Below are 18,072 nucleotides of genomic sequence, written 5' to 3' on the forward strand. Positions count from 1 at the left end.
CCAACAGTTGAACAAGTGCACCTAACGTTGTGGTCAGTGAATATACGTTATATGTATATTTTCTACAACACTTCTCATTGAACCGATCCATAAAGCACTGTCAGAACAGCCTTCTTGTTCAAGCAGTTGGTAGCAAACATGCAGATGGGCATCACAAACCTTACAATCCTGTTATATACACCAGTGTTGTTTAGTTAGTCTTCTGATGGTGGAATCATTAGCCACTGTAAAACAGGCCTTTCACATTGAGTTCCTTTGTGACCGACCAGGCAGACTACCAAATGCCTTTAACTGTAGTATTTTTTGTTTTGTTTTGTTTCTTGAGCACACCTGAAGTGAGCAACAAAGATCTTTAATTTCTTTTGTCTGTCTGACTACGAAGTTGTCTAAATTCTCCAGAGAAGGATTATACATTTCAACATTTTCCCAGTCTGATGATCCTGAACATCCGTTTTTCTCAGATCCTCCTTTGTTTGAGCCATAATACATTTTCTACATGGGGATGGGAATAAACCTACCATGAAAACAGGGCGCTCACTCTCACCTAATTGTCATCCCTGATTTATTTCACCTTTAAATTGAATGCTACTCCTAGAGTTTCACACACCTTTCTCCCTCACTGATATGTAATATTGTATCATTTTCCTCATTCAATAAATTACCAAGTCTAATATCTTACCTGTATTTAATTGGGTTTAATTTATCTGCTTTTTATGGCTTGTGTGGAAATCAGATAATGTTGTAGGTGCTACCGGTATAGAAAATATCAAAGGCTTTTTCTGCAGCTGCACTTGCTGTTGCCGAATAGGGTGAAGGTTTCTCTCAGTGGTTCAAATTTCTACACCGTGTTGCAGCGAGCACCTAGATCAGAACACAGTTTTGACAAGACAAGAGCGCTATATCACTTGTTGTTATAAAGTCCTTTTTTTCCATTTCCAGTCTGTCAGTTTCACCTCTTCAGTCTCTCTGATAACACCGCGCTCACATCCATTTTCTCTCTCTCCCTGTGAAGGTGGACAACTCCTCTCTGACGGGAGAATCTGAGCCTCAGACGCGCTCCCCGGAGTTCACGCACCAGAATCCTCTGGAGACCCGCAACATCTGTTTCTTTTCCACCAACTGTGTCGAGGGTCAGTAGGCCACATCTGGCCAAGATTGTCTCTTATCGGCTTTAAATGTCTTCCTTTAAGCCATCTGGAGATCAGCATCATTTTTGCTTTACCACCCATCGGTGAATGTGTTCCAGTACATGATCCGTACACTGCACCACGCAGTGTGTAGCTGCTCATGCAGAATGCATGAGGATTAGTAATAAGCATTTCCATCTGAGATAGAATCACTGGGAATTTGAGTGGTCAGTGGCTGTCAGTCATAAAGTTTCAAAGGGATTTTATCAGATTTATCAGATAGATCTTAGAACAAGATGTACATTAGAAGAACATCTAATGATGATGGAGTTATTATGAAGTTTTAGAAGCTAGATTTTTTTTTAACAGTTCTGAACACTTGCATGTTATCTTTGAAGATCTGCGTTTTGGCCACACGTTTGTGGAGCCATTTCTGACTTAATTTAAAGATTTTTTTTTTTTTATGAAAGTGAAGTGTTAAAAAAGTACATCCTACTTATCTACAAGCTCAGAAGTGTCTGTCCTTGTTTTTGAAATACACATTTGTTTCCAACTAATTGAACATTAAACCAGTCAGAAATGCTGTAATTTAATGGAATACCTGTGTGGGTGTATGGAGGCCCATTTTCAGCACTCTTGTGTTCAAATGGCACATTATGTTCCCTAATGCAGGTTTAGCATGTTAACGGGCTTTGATTACGTTAGCACAGCTGAAAGATGTGCTGATTAAAGAAACAATAAATTTGGCTGGGTGTGTGGAAGATCGGCTTTTATGTGTTCAGACGTAATGGACATTCTGAAAGTCTTTAAAATCGAAGGCTATTCAGTTGGAGGCCTAAAAAGAAACAGGATTGCATATAAAAGGTGTGTACTGCAAAGTGGCCCTAACCAGAGTAGAACAAGACGTGGGAGAAACTGAGCAAGATTACAAGTATAGTTTAAGAAGCACAGCTCAGGTCCTCAAGAGGAAGCTTCATTAAATTGTCCCCACCAGATTGTGCTGGTTTGTAAACGAGTAGAGCACAGTTGCACAAAGCTTTTTTTTTTTTTTGGCAATTTAGCACACAGAATACTCTTCGTTTCTTACACTCTGATGAATTTCAGAAGAAAGTTATTTTTTGAGGGACATTTTAAGGCTATAATCAAACCCACAGAGGGTGATGCTACAGACACTCAACACGATATTTCTTTCCTTCTTTAATCAGAAGAACAGTTTTCAGCTGTGCCAGCATAATTGGAAAAAGGTTTTCAAATGATAAATTAGCCTTCAAATCAAATCAAATCAAATCAAATCACTTTTTATTGTCACATCACATGTGCAGGCACACTGGCACAGCACATGCGAGTGAAATTCTTGTGTGCGAGCCCCACAAGCAACAGAGATGTGCAAACACAACAACACAAACGAGCAAAATACAAGAATGGCCAACCTGAAACTAATAAATATATGTACAATATATAATAGTGTATGCATTTCTGGATGTGTATACTAAATATTTTCCTACGTGTGTGTGTGTGTGTGTGTGTGTGTGTATACACATTTTTACAAATTAAATAGTAAAAAAATAAAATAAAATAATAATAATAATAATAAAATATATAAAATATACAGAGTTGAATATGTGCAAAACAAGTGGCATTTATATACAGTGTGGAGTGCATAATGTTGAAGTTCCAGTAGTGAAGCTGAGGTGTCTATGACGTGTTCAGCAGTCTGATGGCCTGATGGAAAAAGCTGTCTCTCAGTCTGCTGGTACGGGACCGGATGCTGCAGAACCTCCTTCCTGATGGAAGCAGTCTGAACAGTTTATGGCTGGGGTGACTGGAGTCCTTGATGATCCTCCCCGCTTTCCTCAGGCACCGCTTCCTGTAGATGTCTTGGAGGGAGGGAAGCTCACCTCCAATTATCCGTTCAGAGCACCGCACTACTCGCTGGAGAGCTTTGCAGTTGTAGGCGGTGCTGTTGCCATACCAGGTGGTGATGCATCCAGTGAGGATGCTCTCAATGGCACAGTGATAGAAGGTCCTGAGGATGCGGGGGCTCATGCCGAATCTTTTCAGTCTCCTGAGAAAGAAGAGGCGCTGCTGCGCCTTCTTCACTGTTTTGTTTGTGTGTACTGACCACGTAAGATCCTCAGCCAGGTGTACGCCAAGGAACCGGAAGCTGCTCACTCTCTCCACAGCAGCGCCGTTGATGGTGATGGGGGTGTGTACTTCTCTGCACCTCCGGAAGTCCACTATCAACTCCTTTGTCTTTGCGACGTTGAGGGTGAGATGGTTGTCTTGACACCAGTGGGTCAGGGCGCTGACCTCCTCCCTGTAAGCCGTCTCATCACCGTTGGTGATAAGACCCACCACTGTAGTGTCGTCCGCAAACTTCACAATGATGTTGGAGTTGTTAGTGGCTGTGCAGTCGTAGGTGTAGAGTGAGTACAGGAGAGGGCTCAGTACACACCCCTGTGGAGCACCAGTGTTCAGTGTGATGGGGGATGAGGTGATGCTGCCCAGTCTGACCACCTGGCGTCTGTCAGACAGGAAGCTAAGGATCCAGCTGCAGAGGGAGCTGCTCAGTCCTGGATCCTGCAGTTTCCTGTCCAGCTTCGAGGGAACGATGATATTGAATGCTGAGCTGTAATCTACAAACAGCATCCTCACATACGTGTCTCTCTTCTCCAGGTGTGACAGGGCAGTGTGTAGTGTCAGGGCTATGGCATCATCAGTGGACCTGTTGTGGCAGTATGCGAACTGTAGAGGGTCCAGTGAGTCGGGTAGTGCAGAGCAGATGAAGTCCCTGACCAGCTTCTCGAAGCATTTGCTTACGATGGGGGTCAGGGCTACAGGTCGCCAGTCGTTCAATGAGGAGATGGTGGAGGATTTGGGTACAGGGACAATGGTGGCCATTTTGAAGCAGGCTGGGACTACAGACAGAGAGAGGGAAAGGTTGAAGATGTGCGTGAACACTCCAGCCAGCTGAGCCGCGCATGACCTGAGGACGCGGCCGGGAATCCCGTCCGGACCAGTAGCTTTGCGTGCGTTCACCTTCCTGAAGCACCTCCGCACATCCTCCTCAGACACAGTGTGCGCACTGACGTCATCCGCGGTGCGCACACTGTCCGGTCTAATGGTGTTCGCTGTGTCGAATCTAGCGTAGAATACGTTTAGATCCTCACACAGAGAGGCCGTGGTCTGCGGTGTGCTGGTTTTCCCTCTAAAGTCTGTGATCGTGTTTAGTCCCTGCCACATACTCCGAGGGTTGTCAAACTGTTGTTCCACCCTGTCCCTGTACTCACGTTTGGCTGCTTTGATCGTCTTCCGGAGTTGGTAATGTGCGTGTTTGTAGTCCGATGTGTTCGCGGAGGCAAAGGCGGTGTTCCGTGCCGCCAGTGCCGCGCGAACATCTCCGTTAATCCAGGGTTTTTGATTTGGGAAGGATTTGCCTTCAAACGTGATCAACTTGCATTAGCTACCACAATGTGCCAGTGCAACACGGGAGTGACAGTTGCTGAAAATGGACCTCTGCATGTCTATTCGATTAAAAATCATAAAAGATTCACATTTAAAATTCAATTAATCATTAATTTGCAACATCTGTGGTTTGTTATCGTATATAACTAAGTGTGTTTTTCTGCAAAAATCAAAGACATACCTACATCCGGAAAACAAACTCTATCAGAAACTGTGCTGGTTGCCCAGAGTAACTCACAGTTTTCACATTTCAGAGGATAAGGTAGAGTCTGCTTATCTGGATTCTCTCCTCATCCACTTTCTCGAGCATCTGCTCAGTCCATCCAAGCACCCATCACTGGCCAACACCTGTAATTCACCTCCATCTATCACTGCTCTACAGCCAGTTATGTCTCGCCATCGAACCTCCTCATTGTTTACACATTAGAGCACGTCGTCTGCAGTGCCCACGGTATCCACGCTGTTAGCATTTGTTTTCCCCTGCGCATATGACTCTGAGTCTCACTACAGCAGTGAGAGCATCTGGTCACCCAGCTGAAAGCTGTAACTCACACCTAGTGGTCTGTAATTTCACGACCTCTCATGTGAAGAGCTGTCTTAAAAAAATAGCCATCATTTGAAAAACCGATGCTTCTTGACTAGCGACTGCAACAAACTGATGTTGTTAACTACTGAACTGATGAATCATCCAAAGACTTTAATTTAACTTTTAATTGCACAAAAAAAAAAGGTGAGTTTGGTGAATGTTTTATATCTATTTAATGCAGAATGTGGACCTCAGGCTTCTGGTCTAGAGCACCTTGAGGCTTTCCTGTGTGCTTCAGCATTTGCATGAGTGGCTAAAATCTAATCACTTGAATATTAATGTCAGGAAAACAGAACCATGCATTTTCATTTCCCAACAAATATCTTTGAGTTTTTTTCTTTATTGCTGCCTGATTCACTGACAACCAGGAACTACATTTCTATTAAAAGATCAGATAATACCTCACACATACTGCTTAGGACACATATTTACAGTACTGTGCAAAACTTTGAGCCACCCTTCATTTCCTAATATTTAACTTTTTTTTAAAGCCTCCTAACACTGATCTACGAATCATTCAGGCATAAAAAAGGCACCTAACTTTAAATTCGAGGGATGAAGCAGTGCTTTGTTGACACATAACAAACAAACCAAAAAAATCAAATTTAAATTGGGTCTTTAGACACTTTGCAAAAACACATACTTGCATTTCTTTAGATGAACCAACAAAAAATGTCAAACATAACACGGACTGACAGCCGTAAAATAGTATTGTTGCACTAACATTGTGATTCCCAAAGAGCTATTAGCTGAAAACTTGGCATATCTGTGTAAGATGTGCAGTGAGTCCTTGAAATGTGTTAGGAAACTGGACAAGTGGAGGACAAAGAAGTGGCAGCCTTAAAAAAATCATCTACAGCAGATGAACAGTATCTGACAGTCATGTCCTTAAGAAAAATAATTCAGCAAAGACCTGTCAAAACCTGAGAGATGCATCTGACTCTTCAGATGATCCATCTACTGTTCACTGAAGCCTCATCAGAAATGTCTCTGTAGAAAGGTGGCTGTCAAGAAGCCATTCTTAAGGAAGGAAAACAGGGAGGAAAGGCTGAGGTGTGTCATATTGCACGTGTAGTGCACGGAAAATCAGTGGCAACAGGTCTTATGGGAGCGAGGAGTCAAAATTTGACATTTTTGGTTCAACTCGTCATTAACAGAAGAAAGCTTGCACAAAGGAGTTCAAGCTGTGCTGAAGCATAGAGATGGTTGGACAGAATATTGAGTTTCAAACTCATTAAAATTGTGCAAACTCTTCTTTTTTTGTCTTGCATAGTCTATTTCCATCTCTGCTTCAGGATGTTTCAATAAATCCTGGAAGTATGTCCCATTTTCCTAGAAATATATGAAGAAATGAGAGGTGGCCAGTTTGTACCCCCACCAAAAAAGAAATCACTGACAGCAAGACTTTATAACAAAGCTCATAGCTTCATAGCAGCCTTCCCCTTTGGACCAACCACAGCTTTGCACTCTCACATTCAAACACCTTCACTTGTCAGATTTACATGACTAAGCAAGCCATTAAAATGTTCTTTCAGATTCAAAATAATAACTCCCATTTAATAGTTACTGCTGTACTTTGAGACATAGCACAAGAGCATTTTCACACGTACTTGTTCCTCTAGCAGCTTATGAAAACAACTATTAGATAATCTTTTTCATAATTACACTAAAGACTGGAATGAGACCCTGTATTACATCCGAGTAATAACTTTAGTTACACATTTAAAACAAGGATATAACCACTATTTGCTGGAAGGAGGGCCAGTGAGTGAAATCATGATCACATTTTATTTTAATTCATATTGTCTCCACTGTGCAGCTGTTCATGTTTTGCTGTTTTTTTGGTGGCCTATTTTTGTTTTATCTATTGCACAGTCATCCTAATTACAGTATTATGCCCTGCAGAACAGAAATCTCCTGTAAACCAATTTTAACTGAGTCAAGGCAGTTACATTGAACTAATTTTATCGGTAATGTCCCTTTGTGGTAAACAGAACGACTGATTTAAATTTAATGACCCCCTACTGCAGGTACAGCTCGTGGCATTGTGATAGCCACCGGTGACCGAACGGTGATGGGTCGCATCGCCACTCTGGCATCTGAGCTGGAGGTCCGCCAGACACCTATCAGCATCGAGATCGAACATTTCATCCACATCATCACTGGTGTGGCTGTTTTCTTGGGAGTCAGTTTCTTCATCCTGTCACTCATCCTGGGATACACGTGGCTGGAGGCCGTCATTTTCCTCATTGGCATCATTGTAGCTAATGTGCCTGAGGGGCTTCTGGCTACTGTCACTGTGAGTATAGTGTATCTGAGTGTTTGTGCGTCTCTCTCCCTTTTTTTTGTTTTTTGTTTTTTTAGAACAATAAGTTTTATAATAATGATTTTCTCCAAAATATATCTGCAAGATTTTCTATAAATAGCCGAGCATTTTAAAAGGTTTAATGAGAGTTTATGTCCCTGCACAGCTTCTTTCTGTCCTTGCTGCAATGACATAATGTGCACTTCAGTTTACAATAATCCCCTGTTGCAAGATCACTCCATAATATGCTTCTGGGAAAAGGAAGTGAATGGAGCCATGTGGGAAAGAAAAACTGGCTGTGCTACACAAAGATACAAAATGGTGTTTGAAATGATAGTTTTAAACAAAGAATATGATTCAGGTTGATTGCAGGGGGGGCTTTTACAGGTACTTTTTTTTTACATCAACAGCAAGATTTTGTTTAAATAAACTGTAAAGAACCATCATAATGAGCAGAGCGAGGCAGGAGCTGACTAGTGTGTGGACTGTAGTGTGTGGGTATGTTGGATTACTTTTTGTACATTTGATTGCGGTCTAGCTTTTGGTTGTACAAGGTATCATTAGCATGATTACTTAAAGCTGCTTTCTTTGTGTTTTTGCAATTTGGAAGATCAGAAACTAGCTTCTGAAATTACTGTAAGAAAATGGAAAGTTTTCATTTGTTTTTAAGCTCTGTTTTCTAGCTTTGATGGACATTCTTCACCTGTTAAATATGTATAGCAGAAGTCTGTCTGTGTCTATTGATAATGGGAATTTAAGATCACAGGCAGCAATAATGAAACCAACAAACAAACAAAAAAGACTTAAAGGCTTTACAAAAATTAGGAAAATAGCAGTAGGTGGCATTAATTTCCCACGGGCTTTTCATCTCGAGCAGCTGCTTTCATACCCATTTGATATTGTTGACATAAACATATTGATTAGTGCAGGTTTGCATGTGCCAGTTCCAAAGCCCTGATGGCATGCCTGCTGGCTCACTGTCACGGTTTACTGGCACATCTACGTGGAACCAAGCCATCATCAATGTTATTAGTTACACCTGTGCTTTTCCTATCACTAATTTACCCTCGCTGAATGTTAGGTGTAGGTCTAATGATCTTACAGAACACAGCAAAGTGATTTATTACCGAATCTTGTTCTTACAAAAAAAAAATGTAGCTAACTTTTTCTGCAACAACAAACAGAGAGCAGGTTGAGGGGGATGCCAGCTGGCATTTTAAATGCCATCAGTCGACATTTCAGTGGTCGCAGAAAATAAATTAACTTCCAGTGGCTGGTTTCTTTAGTTGCATTCCCTTTAAATACATCATACAGTAAGGTATGTGTGAAAATGCTTGTGTGTACATTATGTGTGATATATTAGTTGCTATGTGGGTGACATATGGAATATGTCCACTCATCATATTTTTATGTTCTTGTTCACCTGCTGTTAACTAACCAGCGAGATCCTCACACACATACACACACTCTCATTGAGAAGGTACCCGGACCACGCATGGTTTCACATGCACAAACACTTGAATGCTCCGCTGCGTACACATGCTTTCACAATCATCCATCCTCGCCTCTCCTTTTTCTCCCTCCCCTACTCTTTCTCTGCCCTCACCTCCCACTGTCCTCCCAGGTGTGTCTGACTCTCACTGCCAAGCGAATGGCCAAGAAGAACTGTCTAGTAAAGAACCTGGAGGCCGTAGAGACTCTCGGCTCCACCTCCACCATCTGCTCCGACAAGACGGGCACGCTGACCCAGAACCGTATGACGGTGGCCCACATGTGGTTCGACAACCAGATCCATGATGCGGACACCACCGAGGACCAGACTGGTAAGACTGAGATGAAAGGAGAGGAGGAAAACAAGGGGGAAAGTAAGGAAAGAGAGAGAGAGAGCTTGGAGAGTGAAAGATATAAAGGAGAGATGGAGTGGGGGATGCGGAGGGGGGAGTGCAACCACCTGCTGAAATTCATCTGTCCAATGTTCACACCGCCAACCAACAAGGCTGTTCACTCTACTGCTTGGATTAATTGAGCAGCGGTATGCGGTGGGCGGCATAACCCTCAGCTACAAACGTGTCTTTTCCCAGAATTCCTCTGCAAGACTGCTTCTGCGGAACCAATCGGATTCTTGACTCCTGTGGAAAATCGAGCCAAAATTTAAAGAAGCTTTTAGCAATAACCAAAAGGTCTGGCAGGAGAAAAAACAGGTGTTCCATGAATACTAATTAGTCCTGAGTCAGACAATTGTGAACTCATACAAGGAATAGCCAGTGGTGCTGACAAAGGCTGTACAAGAGAAACGAGGCAAGAGCTACGAAAAACACAGTGTGTTCAATTTTTTTTTCTCCATAAAGTATGCAGACGATTTTTACAGCTGCTGCAGCCTTTTTAGCCTTTTGTACTGCACCGTGTCAAGCTCAACAATCCCAGCCATAGTGTGTCAGTGTGTTTCCACAATAACGTTGTACACAGTCCAGGAAAATATGAAAAATGAATGCAGGCGCCTGCAGTAGAGTGAAGGTCATTTTCAGTGCAATTGGGTGGGAGGGTTGAAATTTTGATACAAGTCATTTCCAAACACCTTTTTATTTTGAGTCCCTCTAGTTAAAAATGAATGGCATTTTAGAGACTGGGGATTTGAAAAATCACTTTTGTCAAGGAAACAGTGATTGTTCAACTTAACTGACCCTGATTCTATTATTTAGCTACAATATTCAGTTGTACTCTGTGAACTGAGAGTTAAGTCCATAGCATAAATACTGCATGAGTCCTACTTAAAAAAAAGCCTAACACAGTTCCTTCTCCTATTCTCTCAGGTTTGGGTTTTGACAAGAGCTCTCCTACTTGGACTGCTTTGTCTCGCGTGGCTGGCCTCTGCAACAGAGCTGTTTTCAAACCCGGACAGGCGCACCTTCCCATCGTAATGGTAAAAGAAAGTATATATATATTTATACTGCCACTCACTCACACTTATTGGTGTATTGGTGCCTGAAGAAGTATGTATAATATTTATTTTTCCCCCCAATATCCTCTGCTCATCTCCAAAGAAGAGGAGCAGTATTCACAGTGAATTTGGTTCAGATAAAAGAGGGAGAGGCAGCTATATGAATACGCTTTTTGAACAAACAGTGCTGTGTGTGGAGGGCAGAGGTGTAAAGGAGCCAAAGTGCAGCACAGAAGAGGCGTGAAGAATCCAACTAAAAGCGAGCTTTATTAGCAGATAAGTCCAATACAATAAAATCCAAACATTAATCCACAAGGCACGAGGGAGACCAGAACTCTACGGAGGAACTCTGAAAGCAAAGCAGAACAATACAGGACTAAACAGACATAAGCGGATGACATGACCAAGACAAATACAGGGACAGGACAATTTATACAGGCAACTGATTAGGAATTAGACATAGGAGAATAACAAGAAATGGGCACAGACAATCCAGACAATCAGACAGGGAGGAAGTAAAACTGAAAACAAGACACAAAAAACACTAGCAAAGTAAAACAGGAAATGAACCAGAGACGTGAAATAGGAAAGTACATTTTAAACATGCTTGAATTAATTTACACAGAGCGGCAATGCCAGACAAAACAGAGGGCAAGGAAAACTGAAAGTGACTGTACTCTGTGAAGTCAGAAAGCTGACACTCATCTGAAGCAAAATGTGACTCCGAGATCCAAAATATTACAAGAAATAAAAGTCACTATTTGAATAATTATTGAGTTAAGACAGGAATCCAAAATCCTTCCTAAATACTAAAGAAGAAACTGGAGGCCATACACACGCTGAGCAATGACTAAAGCTTAAATACAACAAGAATTAATACTTGAATGATAACAAAAAAGGCAATGCAAGAATATAAAACTTCACCTCAAAATAATCAAGAAGATATACTTCTTGTTTAGCACAGCAGCCAACCGACCAACTAAACAAACAAACAAACAAGCAAGCAAACAAAACTCAAAACCCAAGAACCAAAACCAGGGACACTGATCGATTCCTGACTCAGTGCTTTACCAGAATGTGAACACTGGACACATATAATGTAGCACTGAAGACACTATATGTTCATTTATTTAACTTCAATACGGAAAATACATGAACATAGCCTCTATAAATGATGGATGAAGCCACTCTTACATTACCTAACACATAAGTTTGACTCTTGTTTTAAAACCTTAAGTTGAACATTGTTTCCATCACCATCTTCCTTTTTTTTTGAAACCGTATGTCACCAGCTGAGGGGTGGATGTGACACCACACATTCATAAGTTAGTGACTTGTCAATCACAAGTCCAAAGCATGCACTTTTTAAAATATATATCTTATTTTAAATAGAAGCTTACATATTAAAAAAAAAATCACGTTGTATTCAGTAAGACTAGAGACTGAGACTTAAACATGTCAAGGAAATGTTACAGAGGTCATAAATCAAGAGAAAATGAGCATGTTCTCAAACGCTTCTGTTATTACCAGGTTTCTTTTTGCAACCAAAATAGTCACGCACTGCTGGCTGGCAGAAAGAACCGAGGTTCAAGGCTTTAGCCCCAGAGGCTACATCTATCTTTTATATACACTGTGTGGGCATAACCCACTCTCCTCCTGTCTCTGATTGGCTTACTCCAGCCAGTCATCACTTGTCATGTCCAAACCCAGCCAAACCAACCAATGAAGGCAATGAGTATTCACCAATCAAAAACAGGGTAAGGAAGGATGCGCTTCACCATCCTTGGAGAAAAAAATAACCTGCCGTACTGAAAGATAGATGTTGTTTGGGATTTATAAGTGGTTCTATGCAATGCAGCATGAAAAATAGATATGTACCTGCCGCATGTATACCATGCAACACAGCAGCGATCACGCTATAACATCAAGTTACTGAAAACTTTGCATTTATATTTCAGCTTTGTGAATTATCTCTACTCCCTAAAAAGGTGGAGTATACCACTTTTAGTTTAATCCAAAGGCATTCTGAGTGGGTCTTTTATATTTGGATCAAATAATGCATGCACATTATTCATGACATGATTTTTGACAACATGGTTTGCCAGTAGGGTGAACTTAACAACATGTGGGAAGTGTTAGCTGAGTTGTCACTCCAAAATAAGAAGTGGTGAAATCAGTGTTCACTCACTAAAGCTAAAAAAAGATTTAAAAAAAATGTTTGGGTTGCTGTCAGTTTAATTCATGACAAGACTGAAAACTGTTAAACCTATAAGTGCTGTTGTTGTGCCCACAGGCGTAGATAGATAAACTTCACATACACACATTTGTTGCTAAAATAGCTTTAAAGTTAAAGTACAGAAAAATGCAAAAAGCAGAGTCAAACAGCAGCAACTTTTGTAACATAAATCAAAGCACTTGTTACACATCTTAGCCTCTTTTAATGTTCCATGCAGACAAAGTGGTGATACTTCCGATCAAAGATTTATATGCTTGAATATGTGCTTAACTAAAAGTGGCAATAAAGCCATGTAAAAGTAGTATAAGTGTAAAAGACCCTAATAAAAAAAATGTAAAAGTAAATAATTTAAAATGTATTTAAAGTCCACGCAGAAGAATAGACCTGATCATGTTATTATAATACTTATTACATCATATATCTGGCGTTTGCAGTTTGCACGTTGTTCAAACGGGGGCTAATTTAAACGTTTGCACATACTGCCGGCAATTTAATCTATAAGGTTAACATTGTTAACAGAGATTCAATTTGAAATCTCAATCTGAAAATTTACTGGCGTACATAAATAATATAAATGTAGCGAAGCTAGAAGGAAAACATTTGCCTCTGAAATGTAATGCAGCGTAGGTATACAACAGCACGAAATGCCGCAACTGCTGTTTGCATTATTCAAATATGAGCATATAAAAGATGTATATTTTCTAAATGATCATACACTTTATCTTTAAATGAATCACGCCATCAGCTCCCATACTGAGTGTATTAGAGGTTAAAAGCACAATGTTCTCCTTTGAAATGCGTAACGCTGAAAAGCATAATGGCACTATGCTCAAGAAAAGTGTAAACACTTCAAAAGAAACGTATGCACCGTGCTTTACATTAGAGTAGCCGTTATTGTGTCTCTTATCAGAAAGAGTATTACACAGATCCCTGAGAGTGGAATTTTTTTTTTTACATGTTGAGTTTTCATACCTTCTGCCTGAGGGTATCGGCTCCGGCTCTTTGTACAGGATGTGGTTCGGGTCTCTGGTAATTTCGAGGCTCTCCCTTCTCACTGTCTCTTCAAACATCTCTTGGATGAGACGAGAGGGAAAAGATGGGGCCAGCATGCCAATTATGTTCCCTGCCCTTCTGATCAGATTTTGAAGTTGTTATCTCAGTTTAACGGACTGGTTACCAAACCTTCTTGTTATGCCATACTTGAGCAAAGATAGTTTGTATTCTCTCCTGTGGTCAGCCCATCCTCAGCTGCATGGCAGCCACAGGGGAATGAAAACAACCCATAAAAATAATTTGTCAGTACCACTTGACACTTGGCTTGGCATCTCTCTCACACATAAATACACATACACAGAGGATAATCCAATGCACCCCTGGAAATGACTCCCCCAGCACAGATACACAAACACACACACACTGCTGGAAAGGTAAGTCAATAATATCTCCGTCTTCTACCGACTGCTGCCCCTCCAAACTGTGCTACATTGACCTAAAGAAATTCTCAGCATGGCTCTCAGTGACAGGGATTACAGCTTCTTGACTCAGATGGGAGCAGACGGTGCCAGTGCAGCCTCTGTACCCCTCAAGGTGGGCAGATTTGCTCCTTGGATTAAGTGACACGCGTATATCCCAGCAGCCCTCGAACACAGCAGTCGAGGCTCCATTAACATTACGCGAACAAGTACCCATCTTACTCGGGAAAGGAGATGGAATTTCCATGATCTATTTATTCATTCATGAAAAGGCACAAACAAGGACAAATCTTGTGGAGTGCGTGTCCTTGTTTGGCGGCCGTTCATGAATGAATAAACAGAAACAAAGAGAAATTTCTTGTCTTGGTTTAGCTCCCACTGGTGTATCGGGTGTCAGGTCAATCAGTTTAGCATGGATTTTAATAAATTGGCTCTAAGAGTGGTTTGAAATGCCGTTATTATCATGGAATTTTTATGAAGGTGGATTTCACAGGTTATCAAAAAAGAATTTTCTCTAAAATTATCCAAGTATCACAGCAAGCAACTTTATCAGACAAGTTAAAGCTGATAAACCTCGAAAAACAAAGAAATATCAAACAAGCTGCTTCTAGGAAAAAGAGAATAATACTACTTTGAGACTCGTGAAATAGGCTTTCTTACCATCTGTGTAAAGTTTATTGCAGGACACACTCTGAGACATGGATCTAATAAGCTTAGGTACAACATCAAGTTTGATGTATGCAGATTGTACCCACTGATTCACTCCCCACAAGGCATCAATTCCCACGATATTTCGCTCCATACTACAACCTCCTTGAAAACAGCTAGAGGACACATCAATCTTGTGCTGCCACAGCTCAATAAATTACATTTTTTATTAGAATCCCAAACATTAGGTTTGCTTTTTTCCACTTTGACACCCATATATTTTTGATCAGCGCGTTATCTCCCAGCTCCTTTCCCATTCATTGGTTAGCAGATGTAGATCTTATCAGCAGACACGTTGTAAGATGGTCTTTCTAAATTTCTTTCCCAGGCTGCTTTTAGTCACAGACTGTTATAACAGCCAACTTTGAAGGCCTCTTTGTGTGGAATATTAAAATCTGTTTTCCAGCCATGACCAAAGATATTGCCGCGGTTCTTTCTCATTGGATGTCTTTCATCTGCGATAGTACAAACACATATAGTGTAGCTTATACTTGAAGATACTCTGTATCTGTCCTCATGTGGAAGCAGTTTACAAATATTAAGACTTATGAAGCTTTTTCTTTTGAATTAAGGTCACATGTAGCTACACAGGAAAAAAATGCCATCAACCTCAATGACCTCAATGAATATGATCTGAGATAATTTGTTATACTGGAGCTTGTGTTTTGTTGGACTCAGTATTTAGAATTAGTAGAATTAATTGGTCGGGGTTAGAAAAAGATCACGTTTTAGATATAAAAGCAACATTAAACAGATGAATTTCTATCGTCTTAAGGAAACGGCTATAAACAGTGGCTTCAGATTTTTATAGGTCATCATAACAGCTAGGACAAATGATTTAAGGAGCGCTTTAATTAAATATGGTTTACTCAGGCACTCGAGAAAATAACTCCATCAAGGACAGTTCTTCACCACCGGCGACACACATGTGGGTGGTCTGTGGAAACAGAGCTGAAGACCCCCAGCTACAGCTGGAGCATATCTGAGAAACTGGCCCCGCTACAGACTGAAGTGTAAAGTCTTTGTTGCTGCCCTACATGCCAGATAAATAGATCAAGCATCAAAATTAACCTTTTCTTCCTGAATTTCCTTGAGTATATTATTTTTTCACACCACTATTGGAAAAATATAACCTAATAATTTACTCATTTACTACAATCTTAGCAACCAATTTGCTGCTGATTATTGCCAACAGGCAATACTCAAATGTCTTCCTCCAACAGTATTTATTTAGAAAATCATCAAGACCTTTAGAAGCTGCCCTTGAGAGTTTACAAACAGCATATGTAGCCAACTAATTAGCTATATTTTTCCTGAAGAAACTGGGCTGTTTTAATAAAACTCTTCCTCATCTTGTAGATTTTTTAAAAAGGGGAAAACATTGACTTCTTTAACATGAAGTTATTAACTTAGACAACAATATTGTGGCCAGCATTGGTAATTCAGATCATACTCCACTACCTGCATAATTAATAAGAAACATAATGGATGTAAAGGAAGTCCTCTCGGGTATCTCAGCTAGTGTTTTAATCAATTAAATAACACATAATCCCAAAGCTTCCCTCCACTGCAGTACGATAAACACAGGCAATGAGACAGACAACACTCATTTCCTAATATGCATATGTTAGTGACTGTGCTAATGTGCTCCTGTGTGTGTTTCCCCAGAGGGAGACAGCGGGGGACGCATCAGAGTCAGCTCTGTTGAAATCCATCGAAGTGTGCTGTGGGAGTGTTCGTGACATGAGAGCTGCAAACCCCAAAGTGGCAGAGATCCCATTCAACTCCACCAACAAATATCAGGTATTGCATGAGACTAGTGTCACGTCATGGCTTTGGGCTTGAACTGATGAGAAAATTAACACAAGGCTGAAATTTATTACTGTGCATTCTGGGTTTTTGTATATATACATATATTAAGCAACCTAAAAATGTAATAGAGTAACTGTTATGTAAATAGATATTGTTGCTCACTAGCCAGAGGAGGTATTTATTTCTAATCTTGACCAATTTTATGTTTATGAAAGCTGCACTAACATATGTTAGCACATAAAACTGACTGCTTTTCTGTCAATTTTTGTATTAAAATCAATTTTTGCAATGTTTTAACAATCTAGATTTCTAGATTCTAGAATCAGTGTGAGCAAGACTACACAAAAACAAATAATGCCATGAAACTTAGTGAAAGACAAGGACAAAGTCTTTAAAATGTCGGCATGGGTCCAGATCTTTTGGGTTGCAGTTCCAGTGGTTTTATTTTTAATGTATTCATTTTATTTATTCATTCATTTCAATTAAGAGGTTATTCCTCTATTTACTTTAAATGATCTTTCACAGTTCTGTCAGAGCTGTGGTGAGTTTTTCACACAGATTTCCAAGACGTCCATGAGAGGAAAAAAACAGAATTTTTTCCTTATATGCCAGAACTAAATCATGCATATTCATTTTTTAACCTTTTCCTACTGAGGGAAGGCAGCCTGAACATGTCTGCTCTTTTACCAGAGACACCCTGCTTAAAATTCGCACTGCTGCACACATTCATACTTGGAAGCTGCCCAACAAGCCACAAATGCAGCATTGTTGGTAACAAGAAAAACGGTTGCAGCATTAAAGCAATGTGTTTTATTTATGTTAGAAAGATACATCAGGATTATGAACTGGCTTGGCTGGGATACTAAGAAAGTGCTCTGCTGTTGCCTTTCAATGCACAGAAATCCCATTTGTAAATCTATTGTATGTTGAATATGCTATTGAATTGTAAATGGGTTGGTAACCTGCTTATAAACAGTGCCTGAATAAAAAGGCCTAACATGCCGGGAGAAGAACAGGTGAGAAGACCTGGATGTACATCACTAATTAAAATTTGCCATCATGCTAGACAATATCAAACATTTGCAGAGGTAGCTTCTTATGAGACTGAGCAAAGACAAGCATGCTCTGTAATATTATTTTTTCACCAAAGTGGATTAAAAAAAATTGAGGAGAAGCTATTTTTTTAATAAAATTGAACAAACATTTCCCATCCAGTATCTGTAGTAGAGAGGCAGTTGTGAAAGGTCTTACGTTAATCCACATGCTTCACTCCGTCCTCTAACAGTCAACACCAACAGAGCCAAAAGTTAATACTGAACTATATGAAGCCATCACGCAGAGCATTAACACCTTGCTCAGGGGAAGTGTAACAATTAACGCACAGAGATGTGTGTTCGCTTCGCTTTTCCACACCCAGTCTTTC

At 40.4% G+C, this 18,072-nt stretch overlaps 1 protein-coding gene across 1 annotated transcript in view; it reads left to right on the forward strand.

Annotated features, from left to right (window-relative positions):
- atp1a2a (ATPase Na+/K+ transporting subunit alpha 2a) overlaps positions 1–18,072 on the forward strand; it is a 54,543-nt gene that overhangs the window by 10,304 nt on the left and 26,167 nt on the right. Inside the window, 5 exon segments of the mRNA XM_082514821.1 lie at positions 1,013–1,130; positions 7,209–7,477; positions 9,108–9,306; positions 10,294–10,403; positions 16,506–16,640. Of these exon segments, the coding sequence (XP_082370947.1) occupies positions 1,013–1,130; positions 7,209–7,477; positions 9,108–9,306; positions 10,294–10,403; positions 16,506–16,640 (831 nt within the window).

Source organism: Aulonocara stuartgranti (assembly GCF_965226115.1).
Source record: "Aulonocara stuartgranti genome assembly, chromosome: 18".
In the NCBI taxonomy this organism is placed as follows: domain Eukaryota; kingdom Metazoa; phylum Chordata; class Actinopteri; order Cichliformes; family Cichlidae; genus Aulonocara; species Aulonocara stuartgranti.